We start from the raw sequence: 26,119 nt of genomic DNA on the forward strand, positions 1-26,119 counted from the left end.
TAAATAACCAGATTGGTTCTAATACGCTTTTCATAAATTGGAATCATGTAAGAGGTCTTCCAGCTTTCCAGTGTTTCCCTCAACTGAATGATGTCTTTATGTAGCACATAAAGTACCTTGATCTGCATTTTGTTTAAAGAGAACATTTGTTAGTTTATTCAGACCACCGGCTCTAGATGAACTAAACTTCATTATCAGTCTATGGATTGTGGGTGCATAACCACTCTTAAACTTTTCCACCTAGTAAGCCCAATGCATCTTTGAGAAAATCCTTCGGCGTCCAATAAATATTTATGAGCAGACTATATTTCTTATATAGTTACTCTCTAAAGATACAACAAGAACACATCTGGATATATTCCATACATCAAGTTTAAGGAAACCCAGTCTATTTCATATAACAACTAATAGTCCACCCCCTGCCATCCCTATCGTCCCTTGCACAGCAGGCATACAGGTTAATTCATAACCATCAATAGTCGGTAAACCGACATGTCAAGTTTCTTGCTGAAAAAATATAGAAAAGTTACGTATGTATCCACATAGTTTTTGGATAGTGTGTAACCACAAGAGTCCCTGAACATTCCATGATATAAATTTTGGACTGACCCCCGAGCTAAAGGTGCTGGTTAATGTCTTTTATTTGTAAGATAGAGACCTTCAAAGTTAAAGCCAGCCACCTCCAATCGATTTAATCTTTATTGTTATTATTGTTTTTATTTCAGTTGGAGACTCAGTTTCATGAGTTTCCATTCTAGTTTGAGCTAGGTTCCTTTCATGTTCTGAATGACACAAAACATTTGGAACTGCTGGCATGAATGTATATAAAACATAGCCACATTTTTGCAGGTTTTCTGTTTCTCGTATAAGTTCTAGACAAGCTTTGATGGTATAACCAGCCTTATGAAATGGTATTGTGTTGGATGTATAACATCTACAAGTTTTATGTCTTTCGAAGAGATTAATCTGAGGCCTGGGATCTTATTAAACAGGCTTAGAATTCTAGAGCGATTTAGGGAGGGGGAACGCTACATTCCAACATGAATCTTAAAATCAAACTATTGTCTTGAGGAAATATAGGTTCTCGCAGGTTATCCAAATCAACTCCTCTCTCCCCAGTAATTTCAGTTCTTGATTCTGACATAACAGAGTCCCTGGACACCCCTTGTGTAGAACTTGAATGATCAGGAACAATCATCCTACTAGCGGTGGGCCCGAACCCCCCTCAAATGGTATGGTATGCAGGTCTTTACCTACAATGTTTCTCAAGGATCTACCACATGGCACATTCTCTTCCCATTTTGCTAATTCATTCACGTCAGAAAAAGGCACTTCATTTACCCTATCTGTTTTAGTAGGATAGTGCTCTTCCTGCTTTTGATTAGCGCTCGTGGGCTCATTTAAGGCTTCCTCTACCAAAGGGGCTCTCCTCTCCCCCGCCATCTCCCCATAACCCAGATAATAGTTGGTAATGATATTCCTCACTAACTCGCTTAGCTCATCTTTTGAAATACTCAGAGGCATATTATTATCTTCCATAGTATCTTTACAGGGAGTGAGCTTGGCAAAATATCTTTAGATGAGTTATTTATTGTCACAAATGTGGGGTCCCATAGGGTCCCACACTCCCCACCCTTCTGCTTGTCCCTTTGTATACCATGACCTTTAAGCAAGTGTTTTTTAATATTCAACGTCTGTTTGGAGGTTTTGCCCTTGAATATGTCGTTTAGAGTGGGATCTTCTACAATGTTCTCCTTTTTCGGATCTTTCTGGAATTGGTTTTGTTTCAGTGTGTCAGCCTCCTTTGTGCTGGACTCCACATATGTGTCCGAAAGATTGCCATCATCATTTATTACACACACCTCATGCTAAGGTCTCTCAGAAAATCTGACCTTCATCCTCAACCTCCACAATTCCCTCGTCTCACTTGGGATCTATGCTTACGTCTTTGGCTCTATGGGTTATAGACACATCTCTAATTGTCTGAAAATCCACCAACTTGTCTCAGGCCAAACAACAAAGATATTTGCGGGAAGTATTGTTGGAAACCCTTAACTCAGGCAATGGTTTCAGGTTTGCTTTTTAATAAATGTTTTTTAGTTTTGTTTGGGCTAGGGTCTACTACTCCTTTTACAGGCAATATAGCGCTCACAATAGCTAACTCTGTCACCTCAGGCAAAGTTGGTAAGTCGACGCCAGGTAGGGCAGTGGAGGGATCAGTACAAATCTCTTTCTCCTTAGCTGTGACCAGTAAGTTTATGGATGCAGAGATCTCTCTTAAATGGAAAGCATGCATTTTTAATTCATTATACACACAATTCTGTAGGTTGTCCATTGCCACAATTAGATCTTGAAGGAAGGCTTCACAGACAGACCTCAGTTGGATTTCTCCAAGTAGGGATCTTCAAACAGTGCGAGCATAGTTATTACACCCGTAGAGAAGATAGGAGGCATATCTAACATAGAAGGTTAAAATGCTTGGGGTTTACCTTGATTGCAACCTGAACATGAAAGCTCAGGTTCGCCATCTGGTTGCCTCAGTCACATATTATATTATACTTCTGTCCCATGGTCGGCCCTTTCTCTCTAAGGCAAGTCGGGAAAGCCTAGCACATGCTTTAATGGGATTGAGAATTGATCACTCCAGCAGTCTATTGATTGGTCTACCTAAATGTGAGATCAATAGACTACAGGTGGTGCTAAATAATGCAGTTAGAGTCATTGTGGACCGTAATAAAAGGGACCATATTTTGGATGCAAGAAGGGATCTACACTAGCTCCCTATCAAGGAGAGAATTTGTTTTTGGCTTATGGTGATTACGCATAAATGCCTGAAAAGCTCAGCGCCATCATATCTCAAAGATGAATAGTACTAAAAGCCATTAAACACAATCTAAGATCCAACGATTGCTTTCAATAAATAAATCCTGCATGCAGGTTGACACAGGTGAAAACAGAGCTTTCTGCATTGCTGCATCCGCATTATGGAATGGATTACCTTTTAGTTTAAGAGAAGATACCTCCTTCACGGTTTTCAGGAAGGGACTGAAGACCCTTCTGTTTAACTAAGGAGATTCCTTTCAGTGACTGACTATCACCTTTGACATCTCTCTTCTCACAGCACTAGGTTGTATGTTTGTCTGCATCCTATTTTTTCAGCGCCCTTAAGCCTCTGGGTCAGTGGCTGTGCTATATTAGTCATTAAAGTAAAGTAAAGTAAATAATGAAGAAGGGCCTTTCCTCCAATATGGTGTCCTTTATCCTCTCCTAGAAGTTGATTAAAGGCTGCTATAGCCAGAGCATCAACTTCCTCTTGAAATAGGGATTTTGAGGGGTCAGTGGTTTCCTGTGCCCCAGTCAATGCATCGTTTAAATCGTTAGAATCTTCCGACCCTCCATTGCCAAACTCCAGGCCTGGCGAAACTCGCAACGGCAGGGTAAGAGGGTGAGTTAGACTGTTGCGCCTTTACGTAAACACCTGCGTGCCAATAAGGGAGTACTTTCTAAGGGCCATTTTTCTTTCTCTCCCCTTCATGCTGAATTTGCCCACTTTACTGTACAGGAATCAAATATCAAAACTGTAGACTACTTAATAGGATTTCCATAAGACCCTTCCGGTTAAGTGCACCCTCAACCACAAATTAAATGCAGTTATTATAACACACTGACAAATCTTGAAACCTTCTCCCCTCTCGCCCTTAGCTCCCGAGCAAGTGAACAGCCAACAGCACTACAGAATGCACATGGCTGAATGCGTGTGTCCCAGGTGTTAAATACAACCTTGCTCGAGGTTGTGGATGGAGTCTGAAGCATTTACAAATGACGTATAAAACAATAGACATAACATAGGATTAGAGTACAATTTAACGTAGGTCAATAGTCTTTAATCCTTTATAATTCCCAGGCAGTAGTTTGTTCTATGAGTATAACATCCAATGTTATTTTCCTTCACATGTATGGTTCGCCTGAAGATTCTGTATCCCTGCAGCTTGCACCCCACACAGCCAACAGCACTCATGAATGCACTCTGGAATGCGCACATACAAATGCGCGTGGCCTGGATGCTAAATGCAAACTTCCTCAAGGTTGTGGGCAGAGTTTGAAGCGTTTACAATTTAAGACTTCTGATTTTATTTTCCTTCACACGGATGATACGGATAATAATTTGGCATCCCTAAAGCTTGCAGCCCACCCAGGCAACAGCACTAGTGAATGCACTCAGGAATACACGCCAAGGATGATATATATGAAGGGTTTAAGGTACAGGGAGGGCACCCCCTGTCTCTGTCAAAAATCCTAAAAACTACTGGATGGATTTACCCCAAACCAGTCAATGAAATTAAGTCAATGCTTTGAGCCCAAATTGTTTCTTATTTGGCTGTTCAAAAAGTGCACTTTTTCTCTAACAAATTGGTTTCAAAATGCCCAGTTTGAGGGGGGAGGGGTTTGACAAACCTTTGGTTTAGAAATTGTCATCCAAATCCATCCAGCAAATCAAAGATTATTGGCCTTGCTCAGCCTCTCTGCTGCAAAGCACCAAGACCGATTTAAGGGTTTTAAGGAGCAGGGGGAACCCCCTTATCTGTCGAATAGTTTAAAAACTGCTTTATATATTTACCCTAAACTAGTCAAGAAATTTAAGTCCATGTTTTGTGACCAAATTGTTTCTTATTTGATACAAATTTGCAAAGTGGTTTTCACGCTATGGCTGTTCAAAAACTGCACTTTTTCTCTATGGAAATATGGTGAGGCTGAAAACTGTGGTGTTTTGGTTTCTTAATAACTGTTTCATTTTATAATGTTTTGTTCCCAACATGTGCAGTCTGTGGGGTAGGGGGTCATCTGGGGGGGAGGGGGTCATTGGCAAACGTTTTGTTCTGAAAACGTCTTCAAATCCATCCAGTGAGTTAAAAGGTATTAGCAAAAGAGTTTAGGGGACAAATTGCAGATTTTTTATTTCTGAAAAGCCTCTCAGCCTCTCTGCTACAAAGCATCATGGGAGATATATCTATATTCTTAGGAGAAGGGGGTACCCAATTCTCCCTCAAATATTTTAACAATTACTGTATGAAATAACCCCAGACCCCTCTCAGAAATTGAGTAAACGCTTTGTGCCCAAGTTGTTTCACACATGGTCCAATTCCTCAAGTGGTTTTTGAAATGTGGACTTTTTCTCTATGGGAAAATGAATGGGAGTAGGCCAAAACACTGTTTTTTTGCTTTCTTAATAACTTCTTCATTTTCAACAAATTGTTCCCAAAATGTCCTATCTGGGGAGAAGGGGCTCATGACAAAATGTGTGTTTGCATATCAGCCAAATCTGTCATGCAAATCAAAAGTTATTAGCAATTCAACTTTCTGGTTTCCTATGGAACTTGATACTCACCTCAACTACAGTGCGACGACTGCAGCACTATAATATGTTTATATATATGTTGAGCTCCTTGATGTTTGGTTTTGGGATTTAGGGCATAGTAATAATCACACATACTAAACGTGTTTCAATCAACCCTAGACTTTACCTTCCTGTTTGTAAATGACATATGTTGGCAATTGTGATTGATATATCTACAGACTATGGGCCTTATTACGAAGTAAGTGGAATGGGTTTAACAGCGCCGGTAATGGTGCCAGTGCCAGTAAACCCATTCCACCCTATTACGAGGTTCCCTTGCGGGACCTGCTCAGAACGTCTGGTCAGACCAGACGTCCTTTGCAGTTCCTGCAAGGGGACCAGGGAGCTAATAACAGGCCCATTAATAACAGGCCCATTATTAGCTCCCTCCCCATTCCCATTGAGCCCTATGGGGGCTCAAATGGGGATGGGTTTTTTGAATGAGGAATTACCGGTTTCTCCAAGGTTGGAATGACCCCATAATTCCTTAGTCAAGGAACCCGGACCCAAGTTTGGAGGCAGCCATGGCGCTAATAGCACCATGGCTACCTCCAAACTCGTAATGAGGCCCTATATCTGTTTAGATAATGCACGTTTTATGGAATTAAACATTTCTTTTTTCCAGTTATATTCTACACCATGTTTTGCAGGGTCTAGTGTGCTCATGTTCTATGGGGGGCTAACGTTTGTGGAAGGTGTAAAAGCCTTGCATAAGGCTTTTCCGCCTTCTGTTAACATTACCCCCCATTTCCATTAATTTGTATGGTGGAGAGGTGGGGCGGAACACAACTTGCATTTCTACCATCTCCTTCCTCTTCTCCATACAAAATGCTACCGCATTTGCACAGGCCTGGATTACCATGCCAGAGAAAATGCTGACGATCCCTATGGGGTCTGTCTGCTTTTTGCACCAGCATATAGCAGGCAGAACCCAAGTACAATTACAATTACACCCTGCCTGACATGCACGTATGTTGGACAGGATTTAATTTATTTAAACTGCACGCATGGTAAGCAGTGCTTCCAAATGAAATTAAACCCTGCTTGACATGCTTGCATGTTGGACATGGTTTAATTGTAATCAAGAGCGCCACTTGCCATTCAAGGCAGGTTGCGCTCAACATTAAAAGTAAGCTCTGCCTTTCATGCAAAGTGCAGGGCAAAGGGTGTCGTGCACATGTGTATTTCACCTTTGGCCCTGCACTTTTGCACCCCGTCGAGCAAATTATGAAAATATGGGTACAGGGAGGCGTCTAAATTGCAGAGCAAATGTAACGGTTCTCTGCGGCCACATTACTAATTTTTATAAAATTAGCTCCTATGCGGCTTGTTTGGAGGAGTGCACAGTCAGTCTCCACTAGACAGCTGGTCTGGAATGCAGGGTACAAACAGAGCAGCAGTGTGAATTCATGCCAAATGTTATTGCAATAACATATATAAATAGACTTTCAGAATATCGTTGAGACTGTTTTCTGGTAACCTCAATGTGTGATGTTTATTGTTAGCCAAGGACATGAAGGTTACGAAATTTGAAATTGGTGGCTGACTTAATGTAACACAAAAACCAAACCAATTTCACATGTACACGCCATATTGTTGAATTGAAGGAATAGAATGGCAACAGTGCCCTAATATTAATGCTTCTTATTTTACAGCGACAAAGAGTAGTCGATGGCAATGACACCACTGTAGAGGTAAGCAGTTTTAATTGTATCACGCACATTGAGTCTTTCAATAAAAATACATTATGAATCTAGCTATATAAAAAGCTTAACCAGCTTTGAAATGGCATACCTCGATTTACGTGCACTCTGGGTCCGGCCATCAAATGAAGCAAAACACTATTTGTTTTTTAAATATTTACTGGGTATTTATGATGTGCCTCTGCAGCAAATGGTCTTTCAAGGCGCCACTAGACAAAAAGGGGGGGGCAGGGATGCAGCATAACAAAAACAGTCCTACTAGGCCTTGTGTCATTTGGATTGTGCAAGTGCAGTAGCATGAAGTGCAAGGAGGGTGGGGGGAGTGCAGGTCAGAGCGGAATGCGATTATGCTTTCCTTTCTTTCTTTCAAATTATCGAATGCATGGGCGGACCCACGCAGGTGCTTCCCCATCCAAAACGATGATGTGCACCGTACCCACCAATCTTACACACAGCCCTCACATTCTCATAACTCCTCCCACCGCCCCGTCTGTCCCACAAAATCTAGCAGCACACTGCTCCTCTCCCTGCCTCTCACCCCGACTCTTCCCTGCAAAGCCTTCCCACTCAGTTTAGCCACTCCCAGCGCAGACAACCAAACCCTCATCAACTCTCTCTCCTCAACATGCCTGCGATGCTAATATGTAAAGGGAAGTGCAGGTTGGAGTGGAGAGTGTGCAAGTGCTGGAGAGTGTGTTGGAGGGTAGGGAAGAGGGCCAGGGGAATGTAGGGCATGCAGGGAATTTAGCTCCACATTCTAAATGCTTGGACCGGGCTAAGAAGGGGCACAGACCACCCAGGCTAGTACCGGGGAAGAGAGCCCGGTTAGGGTAAGTGTAGGAATGGGGAGGTTAGGGGAGACCGATGTGAGGGGTAGACTGGGCAAGGAGGGTCTGGTTCCCTGGATGACTCAGAAGGAACCAGACAGCCTGTAAAAATACAGCAGAGGGGGACATTAGCAGGGGAAGGGGAGAGGGAAGGAAGAAGAGAACAGGAGGGTCTTGAGAAGCTTCTGGAACTTAAGGAGATCTGAGCCTGAGAGGGCCAGCGAGGCGATTCCAGAGGGAGGCTCCTGCGGAATAGAGAGATCTACCCCCACTCTCTGCTTGGAAAAACGTCTGATCTGCAGAGAGTTGGAGCTAGAATATCAAAGGGCTCTACCAGTGAGGAATTTAGGAAAAGAGTGTTGGATGTAGCATGGTGAGAGAGGAAGAGGAAGATGAGTTGATGAATCATTTCTCTGTGTCGGGAAGACATCAACTCTTCCGCCATAGGATGGAAACAGTGTGTCAAAATCTACAGCCAGAACCTGAAAAAGAGTAGACTTCCGCTGTTGAACTACAATAGCAGTGCAAAACTTCTATCATGTGGAAAATGTGATCCTTTGTGCCTGAGCCAGACACATCATGTTTAGAAGGGTTCTGCAGATAATGGGGTCTCAGAAAGTCAGTAGTTCTGTGAACATGGGCCTTTGGCTCATCCAGTCCCATATATGATATACTTAATACTCATACATGCGTTGTTGCACATTAAAATAAAACAAATATGACTTCCATAACATGATATAATGGATTCAGTAATGAGGATGGAGACTTTCTGCATTTCCCATGGGAAGCCCTCCACTCATCGTAAATGTGTTTATTCAAGTGTTTGTGTTGATAGTTGCTCATTTGGAGCACTGAATGTATCTTGGAGAGGTGATGTAGAACAGCTGGTATGGTCAGTGGTCTCCAGTCCTAGTCCTCAAAGGACGTCTTCTTCCGGGATGTATGTACATTTAGCAGTACCTATTCTCTTCTTGCAGGGATGTGGTGGCCCCCAGCTGAGGAAAGCTTAGTGCCAAAGTCATCCTTGCAGAGAGTGATTTTCAGGACTTCTTCAAACATGAAAGGCTGTTGTAGGCTCTCAGATAGGGATTAAGATTATTCCAGAAGCAGTTGAACAATGCCCATATGATGTTGGCCCTGTATTTCATTGTGTATTTGGATGGGTTGCATGATGTGTGTGTCACCGACTAATCAGAGGTCATCATTAGGACAATTGTTTGGGTGCACATTTTTTATATGGTGATCTCTGATCTCTGGTAATCTCTGTTACCAGCAAAAGACTTTGTTAACAGTTCAGAGTACTTGGAATATTCTATTAAGAGCTCTTTTATAGCTTAAAGGATAGTTCCGGGACTTTTTTTTATTGTCCCTACGGTTCGGCCATGTGTATTAAGCATAAATCGGTAGATCGTAGAAAACTTTCCTATGGACCTTACCCGACTTTTCGTCCATTAACGCACTCGAAATCAGCCGCCATTTTCTGATAATCCTATCATTTCCCCCCATCGCCCTGGCTCACCTGCTTTTGCGGCACTAAATCAAATCCCCCGCCCCTGAGCCTGACATCAGCAGACGCGTACCGCCCATTTCCCAACGCCAAAGCACGTTTCGTGTCAACAATCGCTGCGCCTCAGCTAATGACGTGTCGCCATGGAAATGGCAGGACGCCTCTTTCCTCAATAAGTATAAACACACCGTTTCACAACACACAGCAGCAGATTTTCGATTCCATTACTCTCTCTGTGTTACTTTGAGTATTCTGTGACTCGTTTCTGTGCTCTGGTCAGCTACCTTCGCCGCTTCTAGGCCTTGTGAACACCTGTACCATCTCTGTAAATTATTTTACTTTCTTTACCACACAATGGCTACAATAATGCCGTATATGTACGAGCCCGAGTACACCGAGGAGGAACTACTGGAAAGGCAAGCACGCGAAAACGATGGGGATTCGGACGGCAGTTGGGAGGACCAGTCAACGGATGAAGAGCCTGGACCATGTCGCATGGACGGCATCGCCACCTGGTGCACGTGCAATCGGTGCGAGCTAATGCCAACTGAGGAGGAGAACTGCTGCTGCCGTGAAAATTCCGGGTGCTTGGCCTACATTTCGGAAGGCGAGCCAAGTCCGCAATGCATCACCGAGCTGCCAGAGTTCAGGGAAGCCTGCCTCTCACGGACCGTGTTGAGGATGATGATGGTGCTTATGCACGAACTTCGCGGCACTGTTCGTCCGCGTAATCCGAGTAACGAGTAAGTATACTCTGGTTGTGATGTCAGTGATGCCACTACTATGTCATGGTCGTCTCCCACATATAAAATGACATCTACATATCGTTCGAATGCATGTAAATTGGTTCCATATTGTGCATTTTCTAGATAGAATTTTTTTCAAAGCAGAATGACATTTTTTACCTGAATCGACAGTGATAAGAAAGTTTTGTCATTTTAATACAGTTTGCATCTTTCATTTTCACAGGTGGTACAGGCTGGTGGCCTATCGTTGCTTCACTTGGTGGCTTCACGGGAGGCTCGGACACCGCGTTCGGAGAGTAATACCTGCCTGTGCGGTACTTGCCATTAGACAACATTTCCCCAGCGACAGTGGACAATACCGCGGATTTTCCCTGGATGTGCTGCAACCGGAACTTTACAATGTGTAATGTTTATTATTTATGTTCAATTGAAATTAAGATCTAAAATAAAACCCAACATATATTTTAACAATGGTTGTTTTGATTTTTTAAATGAATCTAGTGTGTCTCCACTTTGTTCAAGCGTTGGCAATAAAAGGAAGGCCGTTGGATTTTATTGATACAAAACATGGTTATAGGTAAATAATCAATATGGTTGATCATAATAAATCATCCTTTTGGGCACCGGGTACAGAGATGACCCCCTCTGGCCCGTGCCGCCTTGCCACCACAGGCCAGCCTGCTGCTGACTAACTGCCTAGGCATCCAGGGTCTCCAGGGTGAACTGCACCCATATATTCTCCTGGGAGGCTGAGGTATTTATAAACTCACCCCCCTGCCTTCCATGTACTAGATCCTTCAGCCTGCCTCTTACATGCAGTTAGATGGCCTCTCCTTGGTGAGGCCCTGCGGCAAACGAGTCTTGTCTGCACGACCAGCGCCCTAATCCACACCCCCCCGCCCTATCAAAGGCAGTTCGCACCGGGGTACTTGCGCTGCCAAGTGGAGCTGTCAGGGAGCGATAAAGGCCAAGAGGTGCCAAAGACCATGTACACTTCAAAGTGGTCTATAGAGCATGGGTTGTTGTTCCCATGTCTACCTCCAGACCCCGTGTCTCCTGCCAAGCATCCCCCCTCACGCTGGACGGCCCCCTGCAATCCACATAAGTGTGTCTCCATTCACGAGTCTTCCTGTGTCTTGTCTGCACGACCACCGCCCCAATCCACCCCCCCGCCCTATCAAAGGCAGTTCGCACCGGGGTACTTGTGCTGGCAAGTGGAGCTGTCAGGGAGCGATAAAGGCCAAGAGGTGCCAAAGACCATGTACACTTCAAAGTGGTCTATAGAGCATGGGTTGTTGTTCCCATGTCTACCTCCAGACCCCGTGTCTCCTGCCAAGCATCCCCCCTCACGCTGGACGGCCCCCTTCAAACCGCATAATGCCACGACATATACACGTCATTCATTCACAAACACACCCCTGTTTCGAATTCTTTATAACCCACTTCATATTTCTAATGAGAACTTCTTTGCGCTTTGCTAGTCAACCCGTGAAGGTGCTGGTTATCTGCTCTTCGTCTCTGTGAACTTCCGTGACCACTTCGAGGAAACTCGTCAGTTTGCAACCTGTGAACTGCTCCCTGTTCTACGACAAGAAACTACTCTGATCCCTGCATCTAACTGTTTGTTCGTCAAGGTAAGGCCATGTACCATAATCATTTTGCGTCCAATTTCTTTTCGTTCAAGACAGTACATGCAAGGAACTAGTCACATGTTCTGAGTTTAGTCAAATTATCTTTCTATTTTTTTAAAGTTATTCAAATACTTATCCGCATGTGAATAACGTGTATAGTTCCAAGAACCAAAACGAACCTTGCATTGAACCTTTTATGTGTCATTTAATTTTTTAACACATTGGTATTCATAGAGAATTGTTGATCTTTACTTTTCAGAACTTTCCACAATGCCTGCCTGTTCCTTTGGCGGTTGCCCTTCGAAGACCCATAATAAATCTGAAGGTACTATAATGCATGTTTTCCCTAAGACAATAGATCAGATAAGAGAATGGGTCCGATATTGCGGATATCCACCGTCTGAGCTTGAAAGTAGAGTCCTAGAAGTCTTTGCGGACAAGAGGGGTGATCGATACCGCATCTGCAGCAGGCACTTTACCTCTGACATGTACTCCACATCATTGCTAATAAAGAAGAACACACCGCGAGCGAGGCGAAAATTGCTCTCAACCGCTATTCCCACTCTATTCGTCCACATCCCTCCACTGGTGAGTCAAGTTTACGTATTCATCTCTCGGCCTTGCGGTAGTGTGTAGCATTAGCTAACAATAATTTCCCCATTTATGTATCCACTCAACATGAAGGCGGAAGATTCTCCATCCGTGTCGTTATTGCAGTCATCAGCCACTTCAAGCGCCTATCGGGTAATCTTACTTGGCTATTCTGCCACTGACTTGTTTTAGGCATGTAAATCAATAGTTTTAATTTATCGTGTAATTATTTTACCTAATGGTACACCCTTGTACTCGTCCTCTAGTCTTTCTTTTCAGTTATAATTATTGTTATCCAAAATAATCCAAGTACTGTCTTTCAGGGAGATGCTGAGGAGTCCAACGTATTGACGACTACCGTTGATGTCACTCAGATGCTCGAGGTACGTTTCCGGACAGTTGCATCGATGGAGATCATCAGATCTTGCATTCTTGTAGCGTGATTATTACACACAATGTTTCTTTTGTTTTTAGCCATTGATATGTCCTTCTGTCGTCGCCCTCCTATGTGTCTTCTTTTTTCAATATTGTGTTCATTACTAATGAAAGTCCTACGTTTCAGGGAGTCGATGGAGCATTAGTCCAAGTAGAAGGGGGAGCATGCAGTTACGGGTCGGCGCAACAGCTTGCAGAAGTGTGCACCGCAGTTACATCGTCCCTTGATGTTCTTATGCATTTCGAGGTATGGATACTGACAGTTCGATCAAGCGAAATCATATGACGTGATTACATCCGCTATACTTCCTTCTTTATTAACGCAAGTACTATGTTTCAGGGAGATGATGGAGCTTCTTCTACAAGAACATCACCCCTAGTAGTTGATGCAGATCTCTGGGTGGTGACACTTCCAACGATCGAGCAAATCGAATCATATTTAGATATCCATTATTTATTTTAGACAACTGATCATTTGTGCAGGTCTATTTAGATGAGCCGTTGACGCCTGCACAAAGTTTCTGTTCTTTTTATCAAAATAGAAAACCATACTAATGCAATTACTGTGTTTCAGGGAGTTACTGAAGCATCATCTTCAATAATATCGTCAATGGAAGTCTATGAGGAGCCCGAGGTATGGATCTTGACAGTTCCATCTAACTAGATCAACAATGCGTGAATAATTGTCGTTTGAATGTTCTACACAAAGCGTTCATTCGTGTTTTGCTATTGAGATGTACGTGGGTATTGGTCCCCAAGTACATTTTGTGTTTTCGATATTATTATACATACTAATGAAAGTTCTATGTTTCAGGGAGTCGATGGAGCGTCAGTGCGTGATGGATGTGCTTATCATGAAAATATAGTCGTTGCAGCGCAAGAGGAAGTGGAGACATGCACACACGAGTCGGAGCAACAGCGTCCTGATGTTGAAGTTCGAGGCAAGAAAGTTTCAAAGAAAAGAAAGCAAAAGAAGGTTAGTGTCCTGGTCACTATATTATGTTGTTTTTCACTGTTAATAGTTCAATACTGTTAAGTTGTGTTTAAACTGAACATCCCTTTTCCAATCTGTCCTCTAGTTGCGAGTGGGTGTACGAACTAGATCTACACAGACAGTGAAGCGAACGAGAGATGTTGCTTGTCAAACCTTTTGGCAGGGACTTGAGACTGGAGATGCATCGTGCCAATGGGAAGAATATGAAGTGATTGACAACGGAGCTATACCACCACCAGCCATTGATAGTGAATGTCCTCCTGGTAGTTCGGATGCAGTCGGAGATCAATTCACAGAATCCACACCCGCAAAAACTAAGACCGCGAGAAAGTTGAAGAAATTGTCTTATTCACCCATCGCCGGAGAAGGAACAGATGTTGCAATGGAAGAGAATGAAGTGGACTACAACGAAACACCATCAATATCACTGATCATAGCGGAAGACGATATCAGAGATTCTACCTTTCATGTGAGTGACATGTCCTCAACGTTACAGGCCGAACCAGCTGGGATGCAGAGTGACAGTATAAGGAAAGAGGCCAAATTCATTGTATTCGATAGTTGTTTGATTGATATTATTATTCGGTTGAAATGTGGGCATTCGGTAGGTGGGGAAGTATGTGGGGAGCCATTGATTAATGTGACTCGTGCAATTCGAGGCACTAACCTTAAAATACATGCCACCTGTACAAAATATCATCCTTTCTCATGGTCTGCACAACCCATGCTGGGACAACTGCCAGCAGGCAATCTACTTTGTGCAGCGGCTGCACTTTTTAGTGGTTCAAGTTTTAAAAAGTTAGAGTCTTTCTTTCAGTTTGTGGGAATCCATTTCATTGCTAAAACTCAGTTCTACAAATACCAAACCGATTATCTATTTCCAGCCATTAGCGAAGCTTGGAGAATGGAAAAAATGTCTATTGATAGTACATTCGCGGGCAAACGGTTCAGGCTAGCCGGTGATGGACAGTGCGACAGCCCAGGATTTTCAGCCAAGTACTGCACCTACCACTTTCAGGACATGGAAAGTAAGAAAATTGTGAGTTCGGTGGTCGTGCAGGTGTCACAAAGTACATCCTCAGTGGCCATGGAGAAAGTTGGCTTTGTAGCATCATTGCAAGAACTACAATCGCGGGAAATGGTGATCGACCTGATAGCCACGGACAGACACGTTTCAATTGCCAAGACAATGAGAGAAGAGTACAAAAATATAAATCACCAATTTGACGTTTGGCATCTTGCAAAAACAATCAATAAAAAAATGTCGGCTGCAGGTAAAAAAAAAGAAATGCAAGGTATTTCACAGTGGTCCAAGTCAATCAGCAACCATCTTTGGTGGAGCTCAAAAACATGTGGAGGGTCGTTGGAAGTTCTACTGGAAAAATGGCGGTTAGTAATGCTACACTGTACCAACGTTCACCGTTGGAACACAAACCAACATTTCCACAATTGTGAACATGGCCATTTGTCCACAGAGGAGGCACGGAAGAAGAAGTGGTTGATTCCTTCATCACCCACTCACAAAGCCATTGAAAAGATTGTATTTGATAAAACTATAACAAGAGATTTGAGGGGACTCACGGAATTCTGCCACACAGGAGATTTGGAGGTGTTCCACAATATGTGCCTAAAGTACAGGCCAAAACGATTGCATTTTGGCATGGAGGGCATGATAAATCGGACTCTTCTAGCGGTCTTGGCACATAACCATAATGTTGGCCGTCAACAAAGTAGGACGACCGGAACTTTAGGGACGCTTCGCTACAATAAGGCCTTCACTAAAAGAAGTAAACAATGGGTGATCAAACCAGTGTTTGAGGATATGCAATATGAGTTTATTGAAAGACTTATTGTTGACGTCCTAGATAGGCACATAAATGGAGTTGTGAACGAACCTGTGCAGGGGACAACTGCATTGCCACCCAACATTGCCTGTGTTCCATGTCCACCTAAAGAAGAGCTCATTGAGAAATACACATCACGGTTTAAATGATTGTAATTTGATTGTCTGTTCTCTCGAGTCTCCTCATGTTGCAGGTCCATTGAATATGTGTAGCTATGTATTGTGTAAATAAAAGTGATTGCTCTGTGAGTCCTGTGAGATGGCATAACACTGAATGTAGCTAACTAGGAATGTGTGCTCGTTCAAAGTGAAGGTCAGCTGCTTTGATTTTTTTCTCGGGTGCCGGAATGGCCCACGACTCAGTATAAGGTTCTATTGTTATTTGACCTTGACAGGCCGGGACCATCCCGAAAGACTTCTTTTTGGGGGTGTGGGGCAATAACGTAAGAAACGATAATGAATATAATTTCAGAAACGAAAGCCATTTAATGTTCGTTCATTAGAAGAAATAACGTCGGCATAGAAGGAGTGGTATTTCGGGGCTGCCCTACGCACAGACACAATGGAAAATGCAAATATAATGTAAGTAACTCTTTAGATGAGTTTATATCGCAATTTAATTACTATACAGTAGCTTTAAAGACGGGTTAAGTTGTACTTGTTCGTTCTATGTGGCATATTGTTTTGTACCGCGCACTATCTTGAGGAGAACCATCTCCTTTTACGGAAGCACCTCAAAACCTTCCTCTTTGCTTCTGCTTTCTCTCTCCCTCTCCCCTGCTACAACTGGTCCACTGTCTGCGACCTCGGTCCTGGGCCCTTCCACTCTCCACCTGCACTGCCTCCCTGTCAACCCCTGCACTGGGGGACTGTCTCAGTATCCTACAGCCCCCCCTTGACGTATAATACCCAGTTGCACTGTCCTAGCTATGAAATAATTTCCCGACCTAATATATAAAATGAATAATTTTAATAAAGATCTGATGGTGAGACTAATTTCATTTTTTATGTTTTTCAAACAGGTACATCATCCATTATTGCATGTGTCACGAGTACCAGACACCGGCGGATGGGTTTTTCAACCGCCAGTTGCTTCTCCGCGTGAACAACGTTACCACCCTGATCATTTTATGGGACGATCGCCAAGTACAAGTATGCCCTTACGCGGTACTAACGGCTAGATGCAACATACAGACCGTTGTGGTGGCCTAGTGCCTCGTTGTTGGAACAGCCATGCGATTATCAGTGCGACTGAAGAGCTTATTTTATCGTAAACCAACACCCTGTATACTGCACACGAACATCGCGTGCCTCAAGACGAACTATTTTGGATCGAGAGCAAAGAAAAATGCAAATCGCTGAATATTCTCAAAACATTTGATGTCAAATAAATGTACTTTGCCAAATGTACAATCTTGCCGTTTGCTTTTAAACCACAGTTTCATATTCCGAATTGTGGCGCTGTATTGTGAGATGATCTAAGACCCTGTGTACAGCAAAGGAACATCGCGTGCCTCAAAACGAACTTTTTGGAACGTGAGCAAATAAAAATGCAAATCGCTGAATATTCTCAAAACATTTGATGTCAAATAAATGTACTTTACCAAATTTACAATCTTGCGGTTTAATTTAAAAGTACAGTTTCATATTCCCAATTGTGGCGCGCTGTGTTGTGTGAGCTCATCTGTGTTGATTTCCTGGTTCTGTGTGGAGTCGCGTAGAAGACGCCTGGGCGCATTTGCCTACGCAGCTCAGTCACGTCACGGTTAGAGGCGGGGAATATGAATGTTTTGATAAAGTCTGTTTCAGGGGCGGGGGATTTGATTTAGTGCCGCAAAAGCAGGTGAGCCAGGGCGATGGGGGGAAATGATAGGATTATCAGAAAATGGCGGCTGATTTCGAGTACGTTAATGGACGAAAAGTCGGGTAAGGTCCATAGGAAAGTTTTCTACGATCTACCGATTTATGCTTAAAAACACATGGCCGAACTGTAGGGACAATAAAAAAAAAGTCCCGGAACTATCCTTTAAGTGAGGTGGTCCAACTTCCTGAAGTTCATACAATTCACAGCATCCTGATTCTAGTTGATTTTCTGGATTTACTTCTGTACTGCCTATTTTAGACTAGGATGTAATATTCCAGACAATACATAATCAGGGCTATCTATAATTCATAATCTCCATGAAGGCTGCATTTTGATAGAAGAACGATGGACACCCTACATGTTCTCTTTCTGTAAGGGTGGCAAGAGTCACTCAGTTTTGTGGCAAGATGCATAGCACCAGGATCCCCTGTGGGTGATCAGTAACTACACAGTGCAGGTACATGTTCTTGACATGGCTCTGGTTCTTCACAGGGCCACAGGGGCCTCTCCTCCTCCTTCTTGCTTCCTGCGTGTCTCTGCGGCAGACTGGTGTTCATTTATGCGTCTAGAGGTCCACCTTTCTGTGGCCATGCCACCAACAAGTATGTTGGTTCTATGCCGGCTCTCAGGACCCTCAAGCAATGTCCTGTTCTTCTTTTCCCCCACCTGGAGAGACGCAACTCCTTCAGCTGCAGCGTTCCAAGTTTGAACTACCCGGGTCTCATTCACATATTCCTTGCTTCCCCAGTGAGATCTCTCTAGTCTTTTCTTGCTTTCTACGTTCTACTGTTGACTCTGACCAGGTGTAATGTCATGGTAAGTCTCTTTGGCACTCTTCATGCTTCCAGTGAGCCACCGCGTTGCAGTACCAGGCAGAATTTGCAGATGGTTATTCCCTATGCTTTCATGTTCTTCTTTGTCCCAGTAAGTTTTACATTTGACATAGTCATGGCTTCACAATAACGCATGGTTCCACTATCAATGGTGGGAGAAAAGGGTGACCATGAGGGTTAGTGGGTTATGTGACAGGGCTTTAGGGAGGCTTTTCCCTAGGTGGATTTCCATATCCCCAGGTGGGGAGTCCCTCCCTATGAAGTCATGTCACATATGACCACCCCTAGGGGGACTTTTGGGTAGTGGCCTCACCTCCCTTGCCTCATAGAGAAGGACCCCCACCCCTCCCAGGGAGAAGTGACAAGACCTGGCAATTCGTCATAGCACATACGTGCAAACATAAACGGTCCTCAGTGGGAAATGTATGATTTAAAGAAAATGAGCTCCCATGCGACGGTGGGACTCATCTACGACTTAAAATACCCTTACAATGTAAAGATGAGGTACCCTATTATGTATATAAGTGTTATTTGGCCTTATTATAACTCTGCTGGTCTGTAATTAACAAGCCAGTAATTCCATTTACCGGCATGTTTCTAGACTGGCAGAGTACATGTTTGCCGGTGGGGTGACCTGATTAACCTTCAGCCAAGAGCTGGAGGTAACTGAGGCACACCACTGGTAAAAAACATCTGATAATGCCGGCTATCCCCCATAGAGCCCTTTGGACTCCACAGAATGGGGATTTACCTACCACTGCCTGCACTTGCAATATGCAGGAAAGTCCAGTATATCAGGCATTGCTAATATTAGGTCTGTTTGCTGGTATCCCACTGGAATTACGAGTGGGATACCGGCAAACTAATGAGGACCATTGTTATTGTTATTCTTATTATCACTATCAAATTTCTCAACTTTATTATTAGTTTCAGAAAGAAGCTTAAATAAAATATTGTCTATCATGTTTTACTTGCTTTATCTCTCTCTATGATTCCTACAGTAGTTATGTTAGTGTCAGACACATCCCTCCCCTCTGTATTGTGATATCCCGCAGATTAACTAAATATATATTTAATGCTGCTATAGTAAGCAGAGTAGTTAAGGGATATAAGTTTGGGTAGGCCCAACACATGTTTTTATTTCCACTATAACGATAAAGCACTGTGCCATGCAGACACATGAGCTACGGACCTGCATCGTGGCAAAGTCATCTATATGCGTACAGAACATTCATGCATTTATATTTTTATATACACATAACTATATGTCTTGACTGCCATCGGGCCCAATAGCCATTCCATACAATCGTTTGACATTCCTGTTTTTATTTTGTAGTTTTAGCATTAGAGACATCTCTTGCATGCATCTACCACTTTAAAGGCAATATCCGAGAGAAATCTGTGCTAATATCTTTTGAATTTCAGTCTTTGCCCCCCGCCCCAAATTTCTGACTTGACTCTCTAGTTCCTCTACCCTCACCCACTTGTGAGGAAAAAAACCTTGAGATCCTCTATGACCCCTCTCTCTCTTTCTCTCCAAATATTGCAGACCTTGCCAAGAAGTCCAACTTTCAGCTGAACCTCCTCGGGGGCATTCTACCTTTCCTCACCTTCCTCCAGAAGCTCAACATCTCCAGAGCCCTGGTTCTCTGTTGACTGGACTACTGCAACAGCCTCTTACTCAGTCTCTCTTCCCTCCCTTCGCCCCCTTCAACTAATACAGAATAGGAATGCGAGACTTACACTTCGCCTCAATTCCAGGGACTGCATCTCTCCAGCCCTAAAATCTCTCCACTGGCTCCCGATGATTGCAAGGATCAAATTCAAGACCAGTTGAATCATCCCAATGCTGTCCCGGGCCTGGGATCTCTCTACATCCAGCTCTCCCTCCATAACTACCTCCTGGCCCGAGTCCTTTGGTCCTCTGGCTCCAACTCTCTGCAGGTAAATGTTTCTTTAAGCAGAAAGTGGGAGGTAGATCCCTTTCCTTGGCTGGTTCCTCTCTCTGGAACAGCCTCCTCACCCCCATCAGACTTGAGCCGAATCTTATTAAATTCTGGAAACTTCTCAAGGCTTTCCTTCTCTCCTCTTCCTTCCCTCTCCCCCATCGATGCTAACTCTCCCTCTGCCACTACGACTGAGGCCTAGTCACTTCAGAGTCATACAGGGGCCAGACCACCCCCTACCAAACCCGCAGCATACCTTGCCAGCACTTGCCCACGGCTCCCTTTCCCGGACTAGCCCAACCTGGTCCTCCCTGTCCACCACAATCATCCTCCCTTCCCCTGTCTTCCCCTGGCATTTGCCAACTTGGCCCATCCAGCACTTGCCCGCCTCCACACTTGTTGGCACCTCACTCCTGCACAGTAGGATTGTCACAAGGCCAATATAACCATTTTGTTGTTCTACTTTTGTACCCATGTGTCCCTCCCCACATTTTGTCATTTGCCGTCTGGAAACACTTGTGTAGAGGCGCCATACAAATGTACAATAAAAGAAAAGAAGAGAATATACAAACATTGAGTGCCTTTACCTAGATTGATTTTGTTATCTCTTTCCAAACAAAAGTACGTTCACAGACGTGTTATGGTATTTAACTCTACAGACGTATTACTTCCATTTATTCTGGATGTCATTTTTTTTATTTTCAAAATTAACAGCCAAATCATATCTGTTTTTACCTTAATATTTGAAGTATTTTTCTTCTTTTGATTATCCCCACAACCACCAATCGGATTAAACGTGTCACACCCACTACCCATGAGGCTCTTGAGGGCTTCCACCATTAGCTGCAGGGGAACCCAGGGCATGCCTTTTAAAAGCTGAAGGTAACATATTTGTAATTGTTCACATCTATATAGTAGATAGCACACAGATTCACAGATTATTCCAGATATAATTTCTTAGGAGATAAGCAGGTCAGATCTTTCGGACATCCTAGTATGGATAATGCTTCCAACTTAGTCTTTCAAACAGATAAAATGTATGAGGTATTTCATAATTTTAAAGAAAGAGTTGAAAAATGGTTGAATTTTACCATGGTAGTCTGACATGTCTGCATTGAGTATAAACAGTGGGAAGGGAACACAGTCATGCAGTGGTAGGTGCACAAAAGGTGTTCCTTTTGGGAAAGGCCTTGGAACTTTGGTACAACTACTTTCTCCAATGAGCACAGTAAAAGCTTGCTTCTGCTCACCAGAAATGTAATTCTATTATATATATATTGTTTGTATAGTGCCTCACACCTGAAGGCCTCATGGCGCTGACAAGACTAACAACAAAAAACATACTGTTAGGATAATGAATGCAGTCGAGACTAATCTATGCCTTTATCAAAAAGGAAAGTCTTCATACATTTTTGGAACTGTACTAGGAAAGGAATTGTCCTAAATTTATTTTTTTATTTTGTATTTATTTATTTATATTGTGCCTAAGCCTGCGGGCATCGGGGCGTGTACATAAAGACACAGACAACAAATAGAGGAGAAGGACAGCAGGGTTAGTAATACGGAGAGTTAAACTCTCATCTGAATAGTAGTGTCTTCAATTTCTTTCTAGAAACCAAATGGTTTGACTCTAATCGCATAGAGCACAGGAGCTTATTCCAAGTTTGTGCTGCTTTTACAGAAAAAGAGCAGGCTAGTCCATTTGCTCTTTTAGCTCCTGTTTGCACAATCAACCCTTGGGCCTCTGATCTCAAGGATCGACCAGGCATGTAAGGGATTATTTGCTCTTTAAAGTAGGCGGGGGCTGCTCCATAAACACACTGATGTAATATGGTCATGGATTTGGAAGCAATCCGATATTCTAGGGCTAACCAGTGGAGACACTTACTATCTGCAGATATGTGCTCCTTTCTGGTTTTCTGTTTGATGGTTCTAACCACATTATATAGGGGGAAGGGCATTCCATAACAGGGGAGCCCAAGCATCAAAACCAGTGCCTCCAAATTATTTAAGGAGAAGTGAGAGTGGGCCAGGAGAGAATCTCTGATCACAGGGTTCACCTGATTGGTGCCTTCTTAATGAGTGAGCAGAGGTAGGCTGGGGTGAGCCTCTGACATATGGCACCACTGCCGTGTCCACAGACTGTTCGGCTGCCCCATTCTGAATAACTTGTAACTTCCTGAGATTGGCCTGAGATTTACCTACCAAGAAGCTATTACATTAGTCAAGTTTTGTATTTATGGTAGCACAGGAAATTAACAGCGTATTCTTGTCCAATAGCTAAGGGAGAATTTGCCACAGAAGTCGAAGTAAGAGATACGGGAGCAGATTAAAAATCCTCTTTAATCACTTTAGCTAAAAAGGATCCAAATCAGCAAGCACAACTATCTGAGCATTTTCATACTTTCATCAGTCTGTCAGCCAAAAGGGTATGCTCAACTAATTCAAATGCAGCATAAAGGTCAAGCAATAAGAGCAGTGCTATATGACCTTTATCAATAGCTTTTACAATACTTGACTTCAAGCCAGTAGCGCAGTTTCTGTACCGTGCCTTGTGCGAAATCACAAGTGACCTGTGGCGAGAAATCCATGTTGCTAAAAAAAGTCCTGATACTGACAGCAAGCCACCTTTTCAAGGATTTTTAACAAAAAAGGCAAATTGGTTATAGGCCTATACTTGCCAGGGTCAGTGCGATCCAAGTTATCTTTTTTTAATAAAGGAGATATCCAAGCTTCTTTCAAACAGTCCGGGACTTTTGCCTCCGAGAAAGACAGATTCATAAATCTTGTAACACAGGGAAGTAACAAAGCCAATACATCTTTAAAGAGAGAGGCCAGGAAGACATCACCCTTACAAGACGTGGGCTTCATCCCTTGTACAATGTTTTAGACCTCATTAGTAAAGGAGAGTCTATTGATGCAACAGGAGGGAGAAGTTGTATTTCAGCCACAAAGTTTACAAGGAGTTTCGCTCATTCAGAAATGACAGCTTGGTGGCAGGACATTTTCAGGGTGAACTCATCATGAATATTATGTTACCAACTATTGTCAGAAATAATACTACAGTTTGCGGGTTTACCTTCTAATTGCTGAAGGACAGAGAAGAGTTCTGGTGGGTTAAACTTAGCTGCAATAATACAATCATTACATTTAGCCTCATTTGCTTTAAAAATAGCCTCCTTGTATCCTTTAACAGCTGTCCTATATACCCCCAAAGTAGAGTTGGAGGGATTTTTCTCCAACTACGCTCAACAGAACCATTAATCTTCCTAAAGGATAACATGGAAAACGAGTGATTCTTCTTAGTTACTTTTTTTCGCCCAATAGGGCGAACAGGTGCCAAGGTGTCGAATGCATCATTAATAATGGTTCTAAAATTAATAGTAAGATTAGCTAAAGAAATGTGGTAAGTAAGAGTAGATATCTGAGGAATTACTAAGGAGTTGAATGCCTCCAAGGTAACTTTCTGAGTGTTTCTGGATATAACAAGCTTTTGTACTCCAGGAAAAAAACTGAGACTATAAAGCAGGGTATGAACCGGACAAAGGTAATCAACAAGTCACCATTGTAGGTGAAATGGTTACTTTCCTGGTTAATATCCAATACAGGATATTACCCCACTATGCGTGGCAGTGTGTCATCTAAAGCCAAGGCCCTCAAGTAGATTCAACAAAGAGGATGCAACCAAATCCAGAGGATTGTTGGCCCAGAAATTAAAATCCCCAAGTAAGGGTTTCAAGGAAGCACCTAGGAAAGCCAGCAACTGTTCCTCAAAATCAGGGCTTTGTGATTGAGGTCTATAGAGTAGGAGGATGCTTAAAGAAGTAGTACCATTGAGATTCAATTTAATCAGCATAGACTAACAGCAGTCCAGCTCTGCAATATCAGGACTGAACATCTATTTTCATATTTTTTTATTGGGGCTTCAAGTATAACACAACACAAACCACAAACATGTTGCAAGTCACCCCCTGCCCTCATCCCTTATTCCCCCCTCCCAGTAAACAGGTATGGATGTTAATTTATAGATTTCAGGATATGCCCAGTATCTGTAAATTGTCTGGACAATATTGCTGAATTAAGTCTCCATGAAGGAATTCTGGGATTGTCGCCCATTCTGCCGAGAACTTGGTCTTCTCTCCTTGAATCGCGTACATGACCCATTGTAAGGACACAAAGTTCCAAAGTTTGTTGAACCAGTCCTTGTTGTCTGGCGGGTCTCTAGATTTTCTGAGCAACCGCGAGCAAGGCGGCTTCTGAATAATATATTATGCTTTCCTTTTGTGCTTTCGGCCATAGTCTATTGTCTTGTTCAGCCATGCCCAAAAGGCGTTTCCCTAGGAATCTCTCAGATTGGCATTCAAACATTGATAGCATGTTATTCTAAACCTCTTCCCAGAACAGCTGTAATTTGGGGCCAGACCACCAGACATGCAACCAGTCCACTTTCCTACCACACTCACTCCAATATGAGTGAAGAATACTCAGAGTTATCTTGTGTAAGCGTTCAGGGGTGTAGTGCCATTGGAACATCAATTTGAGGCAGAATTCACTGATCTAGAGGGTTCTAGTCAGTCAAGGGATATCTGACCAAATGTTTGCCCATGTTTCGTCCGAGGCAGTAGACCCAAGTGTTTTTTCCCATCTAGCTTAGTACAGTAATTTTGTCTGCAGGGTTTCATCTGTTAATTTGGATAACTTTGAAATCAGATGTTTGTCCTCTGGGTTAGTGGTCAGGAATTTCTCAAATTCTGTAAGGAAATAATGGAATCTCTGATTCTCATGTAGACCTTATGCTTCTTTGCAAAGGTTAAATGACTTAATGTCCTTCCCCAGAAACATGTCACAGAATGTTGTACACCCCACTGTTTTCCAGTGTGAGAATGACTGGGCATTTATTTATTTACTTACTTATTTGAATTTGTAAAGCGCCAAACTGCCCTCGGGCATCGTGACACTGTTAAGAAGGCTTACTTAGTTACATAAGTGCATTTGAACCTACATGTTACTTCATACAATTCCAATAAGTAATTGACAGTGGTCAAATAGATTGGTGGGCAAGTATATGGTGCCACCATATCTTAAATGGCGGCAGCTACATAAAGTTGTGAGGTGAACATCGGTAGGCAAGAGCATGTCGCCAGCCACATATTGCATGGCGGCAGCTACAGACAGTTGCGTGGTCGAGATTAGTATGCATATACATGTGCCAACCAAATGTTACATGGGGGCAACAACACATATATGCATGGGTCAATGTCAATGGGTAAGTGCGTGATGCCCAGCAAAAATACAGAGGAAACAAGCTACACATGGGTGCATGGTTAGAGTCAACATAGAATAGCATGTTGCCAGTCCCGTGTTGGATGGTTGCAAGTGCATACTAGTAAATAGGTTTCCATACAACGGGCAACAACATGGAGCAAATCTCAGGGTATGGCAGGCAGCTACAGACACGTACTGGGGTGGGAGGAGAGGGGTTGGCACAGGCAACTAACGGGGGTGGGTGGGGGGAGTACAGGCATACAGGGGGCAGTGGAGGCGGAGTGCAGGCATTCAAGGAGCAGCAGAGGGAAGGAGGTGAGTGCAGTCATACAGGGGGCAGCAGAGGGGTGGGGGAGTGCAGGCATACAGGGGGCAGCGGTGGGGTGGGGGTTCAAGTGCAGGCATACAGGGGGCAGTGGAGGGGTGGGGGGAGTGCAGGCATACAGGGGGCAGCAGAGGGGTGTGGGGGATTGCAGGCATACAGGAGGCAGTGGAGGGGTGGGGGGAGTGCAGGCATACAGGCAGCAGCGGAGGCGTGG

At 43.4% G+C, this 26,119-nt stretch overlaps 1 protein-coding gene across 2 annotated transcripts in view; it reads left to right on the forward strand.

Moving 5' to 3' along the window:
• Positions 1-26,119, forward strand: part of STK39 (serine/threonine kinase 39) — a 2,038,823-nt gene that overhangs the window by 1,330,723 nt on the left and 681,981 nt on the right. For both annotated transcript variants that reach the window (XM_069616263.1, XM_069616262.1), the window contains one exon: positions 7,051-7,089. In XM_069616263.1, the coding sequence (XP_069472364.1) occupies positions 7,051-7,089 (39 nt within the window). The remainder of the gene's footprint in view (positions 1-7,050; positions 7,090-26,119) is intronic.

Source organism: Ambystoma mexicanum, chromosome 9, assembly GCF_040938575.1.
Source record: "Ambystoma mexicanum isolate Mex_15411 chromosome 9, UKY_AmexF1_1, whole genome shotgun sequence".
NCBI classification, from domain to species: domain Eukaryota; kingdom Metazoa; phylum Chordata; class Amphibia; order Caudata; family Ambystomatidae; genus Ambystoma; species Ambystoma mexicanum.